General features: G+C 43.5%; 1 protein-coding gene across 1 annotated transcript in view; it reads right to left on the bottom strand.

Annotated features, from left to right (window-relative positions):
* The window catches only part of LOC106575065 (AT-rich interactive domain-containing protein 1B), a 196,546-nt gene that overhangs the window by 24,279 nt on the left and 155,432 nt on the right, over window positions 1-16,835 (bottom strand). Inside the window, exon 6 of the mRNA XM_082971199.1 lies at window positions 7,168-7,301. Coding sequence (XP_082827325.1) covers window positions 7,168-7,301 — 134 coding nt within the window. The remainder of the gene's footprint in view (window positions 1-7,167; window positions 7,302-16,835) is intronic.

Consider the following 16,835-nt stretch of genomic DNA (forward strand, 5'->3'; position numbering starts at 1 on the left):
CCCCACTCGACCCTACTCTACCCTACCCTACTCTACTCTACTCTACTCTACTCTACTCTACTCTACCCTACTCAACCCTACCCCTCCCTACCCTACTCTACACTACACTACTCTACCCTACTCTACTCTACTCTACCCTACTCTACTCTACCCTACTCTACTCTACCCTACCCTACCCTACTCAACCCTATCCTACCCCACCCTACCCTACTCTACTCTACCCTACCCTACTCTACTCTACTCTACACTACCCTACTCTACCCTACTCTACTCTACTCTACCCTACTCAACCCTACCCCTCCCTACCCTACTCTACACTACACTACTCTACCCTACTCTACTCTACTCTACCCTACTCTACCCTACTCTACTCTACCCTACTCTACTCTACCCTACCCCACCCTACTCCACCCTACCCTACTCAACCCTATCCTACCCCACCCTACCCTATCCCTACTCTACCCTACCCTACTCTACTCTACTCTACACTACCCTACTCTACCCTACTCTACCCTACTCTACTCTACTTTACCCTACCCTACGCTACTCTACTCTTCTCAACCCTACCCTACCCTACCCTACTCTCTACCCTACTCTACCCTACACAATTACAAACAATTTACACATTAGAAAAGGCATTGGTGCATGTGAATGAATTTCCCCCTGTGGATAATAAAGACTCCACTCCACTCTACTCTACTCTACTCTACTCTACTCTACTCTACTCTACTCTACTCTACTCTACTCTACTCTGCTCTACCCCACTCTACTCTACTCTACTCTACCCTACCCTAATATACTCTACTCTACTCTACCCTACACTACTCTGCACTACCCTACTCTGACATTGGTGCATCATGAATCCACCTGCTCAACCTTTGAGTGAAACATACAGTATGAGTGCATATGAATGTCTAGTGTAAAAGGAGCAATCTTTACATAGCATATATACTGAGTGAACAAAACATTAAGAACACCTTCCTAATATTGAGTTGCACCCCCTTTTGCCCTCAGAACAGCCTCAATTGGTCTGGACATGGACTCTACAAAGTGTGGAAAGTGTTCCACAGGGATGCTGGCCCATGTTGACTCCAATGCTTCCCACAGTTGTTGGATGTCGTTTGGGTAGTGGACCATTCTTGATACACACGAAACTGTTGAGCGTGAAAAACCCAGCAGCGTTACAGTTCTTGACACAAACCAGTGCGCCTGGCACCAACCACCACACCCCGTTCAAAAGCACTTAAATATTTTGTCTTGCCCATTCACCCTCTGAATGGCACACATACACAATCTATTTCTCAATTGTTTCAAGGATTAAAAATGATTATTTTTAACCTGTCTCCTCCCCTTCATCTACACTGATTGAAGTGACATCAATAAGGGATCATAGTTTCACCTGGATTATCCTGGTCAGTCTATGTCGTGGAAAGAGCAGGTGTTCTTAATGTTTTGTACACTCAGTGTATATAAGGAGTTAATGGGGGGTATCAGTTTTTGTCATTGTAGCCATTTCACTACATCTTGTCTCTGTAATAGGCACACACAGAGCCATAGACTTAGCTGTTCTCAAGCCAACGCACAGTCCTGGATAATGGAGAAAGGTATTCAGGGATTCTTCTCAAAAGGAATGAAGGCAAAATATATTTTTTAAATGAATAAGGCATTGCTTAAGAAAGAAATTAACTTTCCAATGAAATACCATTGCATTCTCTCAGCATTGCTGACTAGATAGCTAATGTTTTTGTGCAACACATAATTTTTTGATTTCTTAAATTAATTATTTCAAAAGTTTTCTTGGTAAAAACGAATAAGATCTTGAAGACTACTTCTTAGTGATGGGCATGAGTAATCAAGTACTAAAGTACTGAAATGGACGTCAAAGCTCGATCTTTAACCAGAATTTAAAAAAATCGAACTATTTGGTGGAATGTGCTTTGTGGCTGCCCGAACAGACAAGCTACATTTTGTCTTGAAGACAACGTTAATTCGCTTTGACTCTAGTGTTCCATTTGTACATGTGCATTTGCAGGGCACAACAAAAAAGAAACCAAGCCAAGAATCACACCGTTCTTCTCCATAAATTCCCTTTCCCCTCCTTGTCTCATTCACTCAATTGCATTCCGACCGCTCCCTCCACACACGAATGCTGAGTGTGCACACAAACTCCCATTAGGCCTACAGAAATAAATGTCAATAAAAACATGCCTAACTGATGGGATACAGAAGCTACATTCCTTGCCAAATGATGACAGTTTTATCACAAATTCAAAATGGACTAGTTAATTGAAGTAAGAAAATATGTGTTCCAACAACGAGCTACAGTTTTGGAATAATTGCGTCCCGACCTATTTTCTGCTTAAGCTTTGTGAACTACTAGAGCCATTTACAACTGGTTAGCCCTGACTACAACCCCCTAAACATAGACAGGTTCCACACTGACAAGATGCAAAAACATTAGTTTGAGCCCTGTTTCAAATTTTTATTTAACTTTTGTTTAACTAGGCAAGTCAGTTAAGAACAAATTGTTATTTACAATGATGGCCTACCCCGGCCAAACCCGGACGACGCTGGGCCAATTGTGCACCACCCTATGGGACTCCCAATCACAGCCCGATGTGATTCAGCCTGGATTCGAACGTGGGACTGTAGTGATGCCTCTTGCATTGAGATGCAGTGCCTCAGGCCGCTGCGCCACTCGGAGCCCCCTGGGAGAATAAATCAAGAGTGATCATCTGCTATCCCCTCCAAAATGGCGCTTGAGGGAATAGCAGCTGCTTTACAGGCTCCTGACCAATTTTGCTATTTAGTGTTTTTTTTGTGCTTATCATAATATATTTTTCTTATTTTGTACATAATGTTTCCGCCATTGTTTCCTATGACCGAAAAGAGCTTCTGGACATCAGAACAGCTATCACTAACCTCAATATGGATAAGGACTTCAAAGAGTTGGAGGTGAAGGACATATTGATTGTCACGGATGAGGCCCAAATCCAAGACACTCGGAAAAAGAGGCGCTATAGAGGCCAGTGTGCGGGATACCTGACAAGACTACATCGGACAATGGATAAACTGCCTCTGCCCTCCGTTCTGTTGGCTAACTTGCAATCAGTGGAGAATACTGGACGAGCTCTATTTGAGACTATCCTATCAACGTGATCTGAAGAATTGTAATATCCTATGTTTCCCCAAGTTGTGGCTGAACAAGGACATGGAAAATGTAAATCTAGCTGGTTTTTCTATACATCGGCAGGACAGAACAGCGGGATCTGAGAAACTCAGGGGAGGGGGTGTTTGTTCCTTTGTTAACAACAGCTGGTGTGCAATTTCTAATATTAAGGAAGTCTCGAAGTTCTGCTCACTTGAGTAAGAATACCTCATGATAAGCTGTAGACCATACTATTTACCAAGAGAGTTTTGATCGACATTTTTTGTAGCTGTCTATTTACCACCACAAACCAGTGCGGGCACTAAGACCGCACTCAGCGAACTGTATAGGGCCATAAGCAAACAAGAAAATGCTCATCCAGAGGTGGCACTCCTAGTGGCCGATGATTATAATGCAGGAAAACTGAAATCTGTTTTACCTTATTTCTACCAGCATTTCACCTGCGCAACTACAGGCAAAAAAACTTTACATCACCTTTACTCCACACACAGAGAAGCATACAAAGCTCTCAAGTTTTTTTCAAATCTGACTATAATTCTATTCCTGCTCACAAGTAAAAACTCTAACAGGAAGTACCAGTGACACGCTCAACACGGAAGTGGTCCGATGAAGCAGATGCTACAGGACTGTTTCACTAGTACAGACTGGGATATGTTCTGAGATTCATCCCATGGCACTGAGGAATTTACCACATCAGTCACAGGCTTCATTAATAAGTGCATCAACAACGTCGTACCCACAGTGACCGTACGTATGTACATATCCCAACCAGAAGCCATGGATTACAGGCAAGACTCGCACTGAGCTAAAGGCTAGAGCTTCCACTTTCAAGGAGTGGGACACTATTTATTTTACCTTTACTTAATTAGGCAAGTCAGTTATTAAGAACAAATTATTATTTACAATGATGGCCTACACCGGCCAAACCCGGACAATGCTGGGACAATTGTGCGTCGCCCTATGGGACTCCCAATCATGGCCAGATGTGATACAGCCTGGATTCAAACCAGGGTGTCTGTAGTGACACCTCTAGCACTGAGATGCAGTGCCTTAGACGGCTGCACCACTCCGAACGCTTGAAACACATCCCACTATGCCCTCCAATGAACCATCAAACAGGCAAAGCTTCAATACAGGACCAAGATCAAATACTACTACACTGGCTCTGGTGCTCATTGGATGTGGCAGGGCTTGCAAACTATCATAGATTACAAAGGGAAACCCAGCCGTGAGCTGTCCAGTGACGCAAGCCTACCAGATGAGATAAATACCTTCTATGCTCACTTCGAGGAAAGCAAAACTTAACCTTACATGAGAGCACCTGCTGTTCCGGATGACTGTGTGATCACGCTCTCCGTAGCCGATGTGAGTAAGACTTTTGAACAGGTTAACAGGCTGTTATCTGGCAAATGTCTTCACTGACATTCTTCTGTAGAATTCTCTGATACAGAGCAGAATTCATGGTTCCTTCTATTCATGCAAGTTGTCCAGGTTCTAAGGCAACAAAGCATTCCCAACCCATCACACTACCATCACCACGCTTGAATATTGGTATAAGGTTCTTACTGTGGAATGCAGTGTTTGATTTTCGCCACGGCGGTGGAGTTGCCGTACCAGGCTGAGATGCAGCCCAACAGTATACACTCGATGGTGCTCCTATAGAACACTGTGAGGGCCCTCGGGGACAGAATTAACTAGCTTGTATTGTTATTTTATTGTGTTACTATTTCCTTTTTTATTTGCTATTTATTATAATTGTTTTCTTACTTTTTAACTCTGCATTGTTGGGAAAGGGCTCGTAAGCATTTCACAGTCAAGTCTACAACTGTTGTATTCGGTGCATGTGACAAATATGATAACTGTTCCAGGCACTTCGCACTGGTAACCTGTGGTGAATTCAATTGATTGGCCATGATTTGGAAAGGCACACACCTGTCTATATAAGGTTCCACAGTTGACAGTGCATGTCAGAGCAAAAACCAAGCCATGATGTTGAAGGAATTGTCTGTAGAGCTCCGAGACAGGATTGAGTCGAGGCAGAGATCTGTGTAAGGTTACCAAAACATTTCTGCAGCATTGAAGGTCCCCAAGAATACAGTGGCCTCCATCGTTCTTAAATGGAAGAAGGTGAGGTGAGGTCAGGGAGATGACCAAGAACCCGATGGTCACTCTGACAGAGCTCCAGAGTTCCTCTGTGGAGATGGGATAACCTTCCAGAAGGACAACCATATCTGCAGCACTCCACCAACCAGGCCTTTATGTTAGAGTGGCCAGATGGAATCCACTCCTCAGTAAAAGGCACATGACAGCCCGCTTGGAGTTTTACTAAAGGCACCTAAAGCACTCTCAGACCACGATGAACAAGATTCTCTGGTCTGATTAAACCAAGATTGAACTCTTTGGCCTGAATGCCAAGCATCACGTCTGGAAGAAACCTGGCACCATCCCTACGGTGAAGCATGGTTTTTCAACGGCAGGAACTGGGAGACTAGTCAGGATCGAGGGAAAGATGAACGGAGCAAAGTACAGAGAGATCCTTGATAAAAACCTGCTCCAGAGCACACAGGACCTCAGTCTGGGGCGAAGGTTCACCTTCCAACAGGACAATGACCCTAAGCACACAGCTAAGACAACGCAGGAGTGGCTTTGGAACAAGTCTCTGAATGTCCTTGAGTGGCCCAGCCAGAGCCCGGACTTGAACCCGATCTAACATCTCTGGTGAGACCTGAAAATAGCTGTGCAACAACGTTCCTCATCCAACCTGACAGAGCTTGAGAGCATCTGCAGAGAAGAATGGGAGAAACTCCCCAAATACAGGTGTGCCAAGCTTATAGCGTCATATCCAAGAAGACTCAAGGCTGTAATCACTGCCAAGGGTGCTTCAACAAAGTACTAAGTAAAGGGTCTGAATACTGAATACTTATATAATATTTACGTTTTTTATTTTTAATACATTTGCAAAAATGTCTAAAAACCTGTTTTTGCTTTGTCATTATTGTGTTAAAAAAATAGATTTGATTTTCAGGCGAGTACTCGAACAGTCAAAAAAACGTCCAACGCCCATCCCTACATACTTTTCGAGTGTGGACTGAATGCATATTTTCCTATTGATTAGAAAGTGTCCCTGCATGCAAAGAGTCCCAAGGTTCGTCCCTTTATTTTACTTTTCAGCTCGGTGCTCAGCACTATGTGAAACGAATAGCTTTTTTTTAGCAACCCCAGGGGCAACAGAGATGAGTTTTCAAGAACCTTGGCACTGCAGTTCATTTGATGTCTTCCAAATGTCATGCAGGCTGATATTTAGTTTTGTAAGGCCGCGCAGAAAGCTCTTTTCATTTAGAGACTTGCATTCTCTGAGGTGCGTTTAGCACAACGCAGCGGGGTGAAGGGCAGGGAAGAGGGGCGCACTGCATTAATCTGTTCTCAGGAGGGTCAACTGAACAAGAGAATTAACAGAACAGAACTGCCTGCAGGAAATTAACCAGCTTCAGAACAGTCACTCTCTCTTTGTCTCGCTATCTTTCAGTCTCTCTCTCTCTGTCCATCCCTCTCCTTTGGTCAGTCGGTCTCGCTCGATCTCTCTCTCTCTCTCTCTCTCTCTCTCTCTCTGTCACTCTCTTCAAAGAACAACAACATCACAAACACAGGTTCTGGCATTGGATTAGTTCTGTTGCTGTTTGAGCCATTTCCTAAAACACTAATCTGGAGCGCCTTGGCCAACTGGCATAACATTACTAGAGATAAAATGCTTGATTGATTTTGATAGCTTTAAAGTGAGCAGAGCTCTGGCATCTCTCCTAACCTTCTGTTATTACTTAGATTATTAAAAACGCCACAACAGATTAGTTTGTTGTAGTATAGACACTGACTAGTATGAACACTGCTGTTAGAAGTCTGTCAAACTGAAGACTATAAAAGAGTAAAGTTAAATCGCACCCCTTTTAGACTGTTCACTACTGGTTGCTGTGGGATACCTTGTTGGTCTATCCAGGTCTTACCTGAGGGTGGCATGTTGTAGGGCGGACCCTGTGGTGTACCCATGCCTGCGTTGTTGCCTGGTGACTGGTTGTAGGGGGCTCCAGATCCTGCTGTTCCCATCAGGTTCATGCCAGGGCCTGGGTAGCTGCCCTGTCTGGGACACACAGAGACAAGGGTCTGGTTAAAGAGGAAAGACCGGACCTGGATACTTGGTGTGGAGAGAAATGAGTTGGCTTTTGACAGAGTAGTAGAAAAGACTCTGTAATAGATTAGACTTTCTGCATCTATTGCAAGCCTATAAGGCCATGCCAGTCAGAGGATATGCTTATACGTTTCGGTACTGTATAAACCATCATCCTGAAAATGTAGAGGCACATTTCCTTGAAAAAAAGACAAAATCTCTCTTTAAAAGCAAGTGTGTGATCAAGAGCAGAATAGAAAGCCGTTTCATCCTCCCATCCTTCCTCTACTCCCTTGCAAATCCCTCACCCCTCCTCTTCTCATCAATCCTCTCCTCTCTCTCTCTCTCCTCTCCACCCAAAGTAATAATTTAACTAATTAAGGTGTGCTTCTGGAGAGGATCATGTTATTTGTTGCCATGGCAACGGCTGAAATCAATCCCGTGCTTTCTCCTTGCCGCGTCGCATCACGGCGTGTTGGGAGGACATCAGAGGGCTTATCAGAAACCTGCTGAACCACAACCAACAGCAGACGGACACCCATGGCCACCGTCCGCCACTGCTCCATACCCTGTACCCTGTACCCTGTACCAGGCTAGCTCTGTAGCAACCCTGTACCAACTCAAAAGACAGCGCACCAGGACGTATAGCAGTTGGACAAACTCTACTTGCTGCTGGTCCAAATAATCTCCTGAATAATGAGAGAAAGGAGAGAGGTAGGAGCACAGAACATCCCCTCATCTGTGGTGGATAATTTCCTTGACAGTAGAGAAGACTAAGGGTATTTAAGGGACATGGGTTGACAGTAGAAGTAGTAGTAGTAGTGGGGACAGCTTTGTGTTAAAATACCACACGGACATAAGGTCAAAGTAAAACCCCTGCCTTTCTGTTGAATATGGAGACCTGATGGTTGAAACATTGTCTTAATAAAATAAGATATTTATATTAGTGTAACTCTAAACACTGTGATCATGCGGACAATTAGAAAAAAAACTCCTAATCTGGATTTGTGTCAGTCAGTCAAAAGAACTGAACTTCCCCAAGCAGGGGAGGACAACAATAGCACAATGTATTTGATGTGAGACAGTGACTAACCCGGCAGAGGGAGGACTGGGTTTGGTAAACCTCTCAGTAATCTAATCTCACAGATGCAATTAGTCCTAGAGCATGTGTGATGATACATACTGTATGTAATCCCTCTATGGGCCTGTAATCACAAGGAAAACCATGGCTCACAGACAACAACATACACTCACATCAATCACATCCTGCCTGTTATGGACCGTTTCTTGGCAGCACTTTATTTTACGGGACTTTTATGGGATTTGCCTGGTATTTACAAGGAAATGATGTGGCATCATTGGGTATTTTCTGTTACTTACTTCAAGGAATGCAACCCAATTTGTAGCTAACATGTTACCACATGGTGCATAGTGTTGATAGTTTTAATAAATCCAGAAGAAACAAATAAGTAATTGATAGGTTATCATTGAGTCATTACCATTACCATGGCGTGTCTGAGTAGATATTTTCTGTTCCGGAAAGTGCTATTTCTCTATACTGCATCTAAATCCTACATCGGCCCTTACAGAAAAACACCAGCCCCAGCTCTCATGTGGATACTGTAATAAAAAACATCAACAACAAAGTGGAGGTTGACTGTGGCGCTAGTCCATTATTACTAAATCATGTCATAAAAAAGGCCATTAGGAAACACTTGATGGAGGGAACGCAGGCCGTTTAATCACACTTAATGTATGCATGTGCTGCTATCAAAAAAGGCGCAGCGCATTTATCTTGCTCTCGGGCACCTTTGCTGAGGAGAAACACCCTGTTGCTGCAGAGAATGGGGAGGGAGGGAGGGAGGGAGGGAGGGAGGGAGGGAGGGAGGGAGGGAGGGAGGGAGGGAGGGAGGGAGGGAGGGAGGGAGGGAGAGATAAAAGAGAGAACACCACCAAGAGGGAGAGAAAACAGCGTGAGAGAGCAGAGAGAGGAAAAGATAGTAAAAAGAGAGTACTGTAAGAGTGTCCCTGGTGAGACAGTAAGGGGGTGGGGGGTTCCAGCTCACAGCGCAAGCTGTACTGTAGCATCCAGTAGTCATTGTAGCGTGTGCTAGGAGACGGTTGAGGGGAAACTGAGCTCCTCTCACAGAGAAGCATCAAACCCAGCAGCACCCTCTCTCTCTAGCTCTCTCTCTTTCTCTCTCTCTCAGCTTGTTGTGCAGTGTCGCTGAAGCTCGGGAGAACACAGTGATAAACAGCCCAGATGTTTTGTTTATCTGCTTCTCAAAAAGTTCCTGCTGAGTTGACACTGCTTTCAAGTGAATCTGTGAGGCGGCAAGTTGTACCATGAAGTCAGGAAAAACTCCTGTCCCTAACCATAAAATGTGGATTTAGTTGAAGCCCAGAAATAACAGACAGAAAGCACTAGGGCATTACTACCAGCGCAAAACATTATGAATAATGCTCTCATGAGGCGTTTAATTTAGAGCCACTGAAATAATCTGAGAAAAATAATATGTGCTTTCAATCAGATAAACAGATTAGTAATCACTGTTCTATTTAAATGAGCAGCCCTGCAGTCAGTCCCAGCCCTAGTCCTGTCTCCCTGTCTGTCTCTCTTTCTCCCCTCGTCCTCCTGCATGGAGCTCTGCTCCCTGTCCTTAGTATTCTGCCCACATGTGTGAAGGACATCCGAGGAGGCCTGTCTCTGAGCACGCCCGGGGAGAGAGAAAGAGAGGGCCATTGCCAAGGGCTGCCATGGTTACCAGGTGCGAGACAGCCAGCTGCAGTCACACAGACAGATCCAGACCAGCACTACAGTGTCAGTGTCAAAGTCCCCTTCCTGGCTGTCCACTAGAAAAACACTCACTGCTACAAAAGTGAGTGAATGTAGTGTGGCAGGAAGAAAAGAGGGGTACTGCCACCTCCACCATCCAGCCCCTATTAATACCCAGCCACACCACTCTCTGACACCCCTGCCTGGTGAGAGAGAGAGAAAGGGAGAGTGAGAGAAAAAGAGAGAAAAAAAGAGAGACTGTGGTGAGAGAGAGAGAAAGGGGGGGGTTGCCTGGTGTAGTCAGTGGGAGGGTATGAACAATATGAATTATATATGGGCACAATCTGCTCTCAAGGCAGCTCCCTCTCAGCCCTCAGCTATCAGCTCTCAGCCCTCAGCTCTCAGCCCTCAGCTCTCAGCCCTCAGCCCTCACCTCTCAGCCCTCACCTCTCAGCCCTCACCTCTCAGCCCTCACCTCTCAGCCCTCAGCTCTCAGCCCTCACCTCTCAGCTCTCAGCCCTCAGCTCTCAGCCCTCAGCTCTCAGCCCTCAGCTCTCAGCCCCAGCTTCATTCCAAGCAGCCAGCTCAGCTAGTGTCTGCCTGTCTGACTGCCTGACTAAACCCAAACATAATCTAAAATAAAACAGCGAATGAAGGGACAGCCTTAACATATTAAATACTGAGAAAAGCCCCCCCCCCCTTACATCAAACAGCTCCGACGGAGAGAGAGAGAGAAGCCATTTATTAAAGCCGAGCTGGTGCTGATGCCAAGGCTGCCTGTGAGCCACAACGCTGGGGGCAGCAGAAACGCATTCTTGACATTCAAGCAGCTCTTATTTATTTAGTAAATTTACTTGCTAAGGAGGTCAGAAATGAATTATTTGGCAAGGATTTACCCTGAAGTGCTCTTTTCTCGCTCTCTCTCTCTCTCTTTGCCCCTTTTCCATTTCCTTTGATTTAGTTTTTTTGAAGCTTGCTTTCTCTAAGTGCTTATTTTCTACAAGCTGTGTTTCTGTAGCTCCAGGAACAGCTACCAAAGTCATTTAAAAAACAATTTCTGTCTTCAGCAGACATAGCCAGGACAACACCTAGCTTCCTGATGTTATTCTCTACTTCTGTTCTCCAAACCCCAACACCTTCCTTCACTCAAGACTGTACTCATTTTTGTCCATCTATAAGCCATGCAATAGTATTATCTCAATGTAAAACCTCACCGTAGGATAACCCAACTCCTTGGGTACACTTACAAGACAAGAGCAAGTTGACACAGTCATTGAGACGTGGTATAAGCTGCGAGGTCCAAGCTGTGTGGTTCTGTGTGGCTCAGGTGGTAGAGCATGACCCTTGCAATGCTAGGGTTGTGCGTTCAATTCCCACCAAGGACCAGTACAAAAAAAAGTATGAAAATGTATGCACTCACTACTGTAAATCACTCTGGATAGGAGTGTCAGCTAAATGACTAAAATGTAAAACACAAACATATTATTGTTCTAAGTATCAGACCAAGCATGGGTGATATGAACATAATGTATAATTCAAGGCCCTAAAGAGAGCCTCTCTGAGGACTGGGGAAAAACACCATCACACTTATCACCATCCAGCCATTGGATATCATAGTGGCCTTGCTCTGCTCATTTGGCATTCTGTGTAATGAATCTGGAATAGTCAATCCCAGGGACATGGTTCAGGTTGTTTGGTGTACGTTTCTCCAGATGACAGATGATCTCCAGACAGCGAGGAGATGAAATCCAATTTCCCCTTAATCTTCAGATTATTTCCTTTCGTGGATTGTGTGGGTGGTATGGTGAGGCCATGCCAAGGGCATGGCAGACACATGAGGAGGTGGTCTGAGGGCCATTGTTTTCACACAGACCACAACAGGTTGAAATGATTCACCATGCTGCTCTCAGATCAGAATCAGGACTATAAAAGAGTAAACACTAAACCCAGTGTTTCAGATTCATTTCCCCTTAATCTTCCTCAGCTGTTCAGGACAAAACACAACAAGGGTTGAGAAAGAGAGAAAAACAAAAGGGGACGTGGTGGGAGGGTCCATAATTCTCCTAAAACCGTCCCCCTGCCTTCCTTTCTCCTTTCTCCATGGCAACACCACGCACGTGCAGCCGCAGAGCGAGGGGCTGTCAGCTCTCTGCCTCTTCAAAGTCAGCTGGAGGACCAGTAGAGCTGCCCTTTCACACACACACACACACACACACACACACACACACACACACACACACACACACACACACACACACACACACACACACACACACACACACACACACACACACACACACACACACACACACTCCTTCCCTCTGTGTTTCAATCAGACAGCACTAATTGCATTCCCAGCCACCCTCAGATCATCTCTACATCTGGGGACAGACTGAGAGACACACAGAGAGTCTGCATACAGTACCTTCTATGGAGGGGGATCTAGTATTCACAGCATGGTTCACTGACACTGCATTCTCCCTGTCCCGAAAGAACTGCTTCTGAAGATGAAAATCAGCATGCTAAGCGTCTAATTAGTATGTATTCTCTATGATGGAAACTAGGACAGAAACTGGAAGAGCCAATTCTGAGGGTCTAGATGAAAGGGTGATGAGAGAGAGAGAGCGAGAGAGAGAGGGAAAGGATGGAGAGAGGGAGGTGTAGAGAGAGGATGGCGAGACAGACAGGTAGAGCTGGGAGAGAGACGGGGTAACAGTGCTGAAAGAGGACAAAGACAATGTCTCCTTATCAAATCAAATCACATTGTATTGTTCACATACACATGGTTAGCAGATAATGTTAATGCGAGTGTAGCGAAATGCTTGTGCTTCTAGTTCCGACCGTGCAGTAATATCTAACAAGTACTCTAACAGTTTCACAACAACTACCTTATACACACTCTCCCTCACTCTCCTGCCTCCCCCCTCTCTCCCTGTGGGCCTATGTCTGGGTGTCTGGTGGAATGAGAGTGGAGACTGACAGGCTGTGTGATTTGCCCCAGCAGTATGCATCATGTTGTGCCACTTCTTATTGACAGTGAAGATGTCTGTTAATGGCTCCTTCAGCATTTACATAGTCTGTCTGCAGCGCTCCTGATCTGCACCATTAATCACACAGTGTCAACCAACGCAGACACACACAGGATTCTCCAAATGTCAACAGGCTCCATGATGCATCGACCACGGTGGGCGCTCTCTCCACAGAGAAGCGAATGTTAGCAGATCCAACATGGAGGAGGATTTGTTTGTCATTATCAACACACATGGGGGATAAAGATGATTCTCATTTCACTGTCAAAAGGAAGAGCATATAAAGTGGCAACTATTTTTATGTTTGTTTGTGATATTACATATGAGCGACATCGACATTAATTTGAAACCGGAAGCTTCCTGCCATCCAAGACCTCTATACCAGCCGGTGTCAGAGGAAGGCCCTAAAAATTGCCGCCCGAGTCATAGACTGTTCTCTCTGCTACTGCATGGCAAGCTGTACCGGAGTGCCAAGTCTAGGTCCAAAAGGCTTCTTAACAGCTTCTACCCCCAAGCCATAAAACTGCTGAACAGCTAATCAAATGGCTACCCGGACTATTTGCATTGACCCCCCCCCTTTTTTTACACTGCTGCTACAGGCTGTTTATTATCTGTTATCTATGCATAGTCACTTTACCCCTACCTACATGTACATGTTACCTCAATTACCTCGACTAACCTGTACACCTGCACATTGACTCGGTACCGGTACCCCCTGTATATTGCCTGTTATTGTCATTTTATTGTTGCTCTTTTGTTTTTTACTTTAGTTTATTTAGTAAATATTTTTCTTGACTCAGATTTTTCTTAAAATTGCATTGTTGGTTAAGGGCTTGTAAGTAAGCATTTCACAGTAAGGTCTATATCTGTTGTATTCAGCGCATGTGACAACTAACATTTGATTTGATTTGGTCTCTATTCCTGTGTCTAGTGCTATAATATCACACCACGTGACGAAGGGAGCACTGTGGTGGTGGTCTCTCAACAAGCTAAACTTAATGTCAAGAGAGTTGACACCTCCAGATTTTCTCGAAACACCACATTTCCAGGAGGTGTCACGCCCTGATCTGTTTCACCTGTCCTTGTGCTTGTCTCCACCCCCTCCAGGTGTGGCTTATTTTCCCCAGTGTATTTATCCCTGTGTTTCCTGTCCCTCTGTGCCAGTTTGTCTTGTCTGTTCAAGTCAAACAGTATGTTTTTCCCGTGCGCATGCTTTTTCTATTCTCTTTTGCTAGTCCTCCTGGTTTTGAGCCTTGTCTGTTTCTGGACTCTGTACCTGCCTGCCTGACCATTCTGCCTGCCCTGACCTCAAGCCTGCCTGCCACACTGTACTTCCTGGACTCTGAACTGGTTTTGACCTTTTGCCTGTCCACGACCATTCTCTTGCCTACCCTTTTGAAATATAATAAATATCAAAGACTCAACCATCTGCCTCCCGTGTCTGCATCTGTGTCTGGCCTTGTGCTCTTATAGGAGGAGTCCAGAGAGCCATGACAATTGTACAAGATGCTATAGTTAGAAACATAAAGCTAAGCACAGGTTAGCAGTTAGCAGTCAGTAAAATCTCTCAATTTTAGCCAGTGATGCTATTATTGGCCAGATTAGTTTTGTGACGCCCAACGCAGGAGATGAGAAGCAGGTACAGGGAGTGAACCATTTAATATAGACGGACATGCAACGGAACAAGAACAGCGTCTGGACTTAAACACAACAAACAATACTACTACAGGGAACAACACAGAGGAGCAGACATATATGCAGGGGCAGTCAACAAAGTGAGGGAGTCCAGGTGAGTCCAATGAGCACAGCTGGGCGTAATGAAGGTAACTGGTGCGTAGTATAATGACGGGTAGCCTGGCGCTCTGGAGCGGGGAGAGGGGGCAGGGGACTGGGTACAGGAAAGGTGTGATTCACTGAGGACCTAACATAGTCTACTGTACAGGGAAACAACAGTTGGATGGAAAGTGCCAACAAACAGAATTATTACTGTGCCTCACTTTTTACTTGCACACAGACATGTACAGACACACACACACACACACACACACACCACAAATGCACACAGGCACACCTTCCCCTATCCATGTTTTAAACATCCTCCTGTGTTTGTCTTCCATCCCCTTTTTTCTCTGAACGGTTCCCTTTTTGGAAAGTTTAAGATGGGGTGTCAACAGTGTTCCAAATGACTGACTAAAAACTCACTCAGTTCTATTAATGATGTTCTAAAAACTCACTCAGTTCTATTAATGTTCTAAAAACTCACTCAGTTCTATTAATGATGTTCTAAAAACTCACTCAGTTCTATTAATGTTCTAAAAACTCACTCAGTTCTATTAATGATGTTCTAAAAACTCACAAAGTTCTATTAATGATGTTCTAAAAACTCACAAAGTTCTATTAATGATGTTCTAAAAACTCACTCAGTTCTATTAATGATGTTCTAAAAACTCACTCAGTTCTATTAATGTTCTAAAAACTCACTCAGTTCTATTAATGATGTTCTAAAAACTCACTCAGTTCTATTAATGATGTTCTAAAAACTCACTCAGTTCTATTAATGATGTTCTAAAAACTCACTCAGTTCTATTAATGATGTTCTAAAAACTCACTCAGTTCTATTAATGTTCTAAAAACTCACTCAGTTCTATTAAAAACTCACTCAGTTATATTAATGATGTTCTAAAAACTCACTCAGTTCTATTAATGTTCTAAAAACTCACTCAGTTCTATTAATGATGTTCTAAAAACTCACTCAGTTCTATTAATGATGTTCTAAAAACTCACTCAGTTCTATTAATGATGTTCTAAAAACTCACAAAGTTCTATTAATGATGTTCTAAAAACTCACTCAGTTCTATTAAAAACTCACTCAGTTATATTAATGATGTTCTAAAAACTCACTCAGTTCTATTAATGTTCTAAAAACTCACTCAGTTCTATTAATGATGTTCTAAAAACTCACTCAGTTCTATTAATGATGTTCTAAAAACTCACTCAGTTCTATTAATGTTCTAAAAACTCACTCAGTTCTATTAATGTTCTAAAAACTCACTCAGTTCTATTAAAAACTCACTCAGTTATATTAATGATGTTCTAAAAACTCACTCAGTTCTATTAATGTTCTAAAAACTCACTCAGTTCTATTAATGATGTTCTAAAAACTCACTCAGTTCTATTAATGATGTTCTAAAAACTCACTCAGTTCTATTAATGATGTTCTAAAAACTCACAAAGTTCTATTAATGATGTTCTAAAAACTCACTCAGTTCTATTAATGATGTTCTAAAAACTCACTCAGTTCTATTAATGATGTTCTAAAAACTCACTCAGTTCTATTAATGATGTTCTAAAAACTCACTCAGTTCTATTAATGATGTTCTAAAAACTCACTCAGTTCTATTAATGATGTTCTAAAAACTCACTCAGTTCTATTAATGATGTTCTAAAAACTCACTCAGTTCTATTAATGATGTTCTAAAAACTCACTCAGTTCTATTAATGATGTTCTAAAAACTCACTCAGTTCTATTAATGATGTTCTGAAAACTCACTCAGTTCTATTAATGATGTTCTAAAAACTCACTCAGTTCTATTAATGTTCTAAAAACTCACTCAGTTCTATTAATGATGTTCTAAAAACTCACTCAGTTCTATTAATGTTCTAAAAACTCACTCAGTTCTATTAATGATGTTCTGAAAACTC

Source organism: Salmo salar, chromosome 01 (assembly GCF_965601325.2).
Source record: "Salmo salar chromosome 01, fSalSal1, whole genome shotgun sequence".
NCBI lineage: Eukaryota > Metazoa > Chordata > Actinopteri > Salmoniformes > Salmonidae > Salmo > Salmo salar.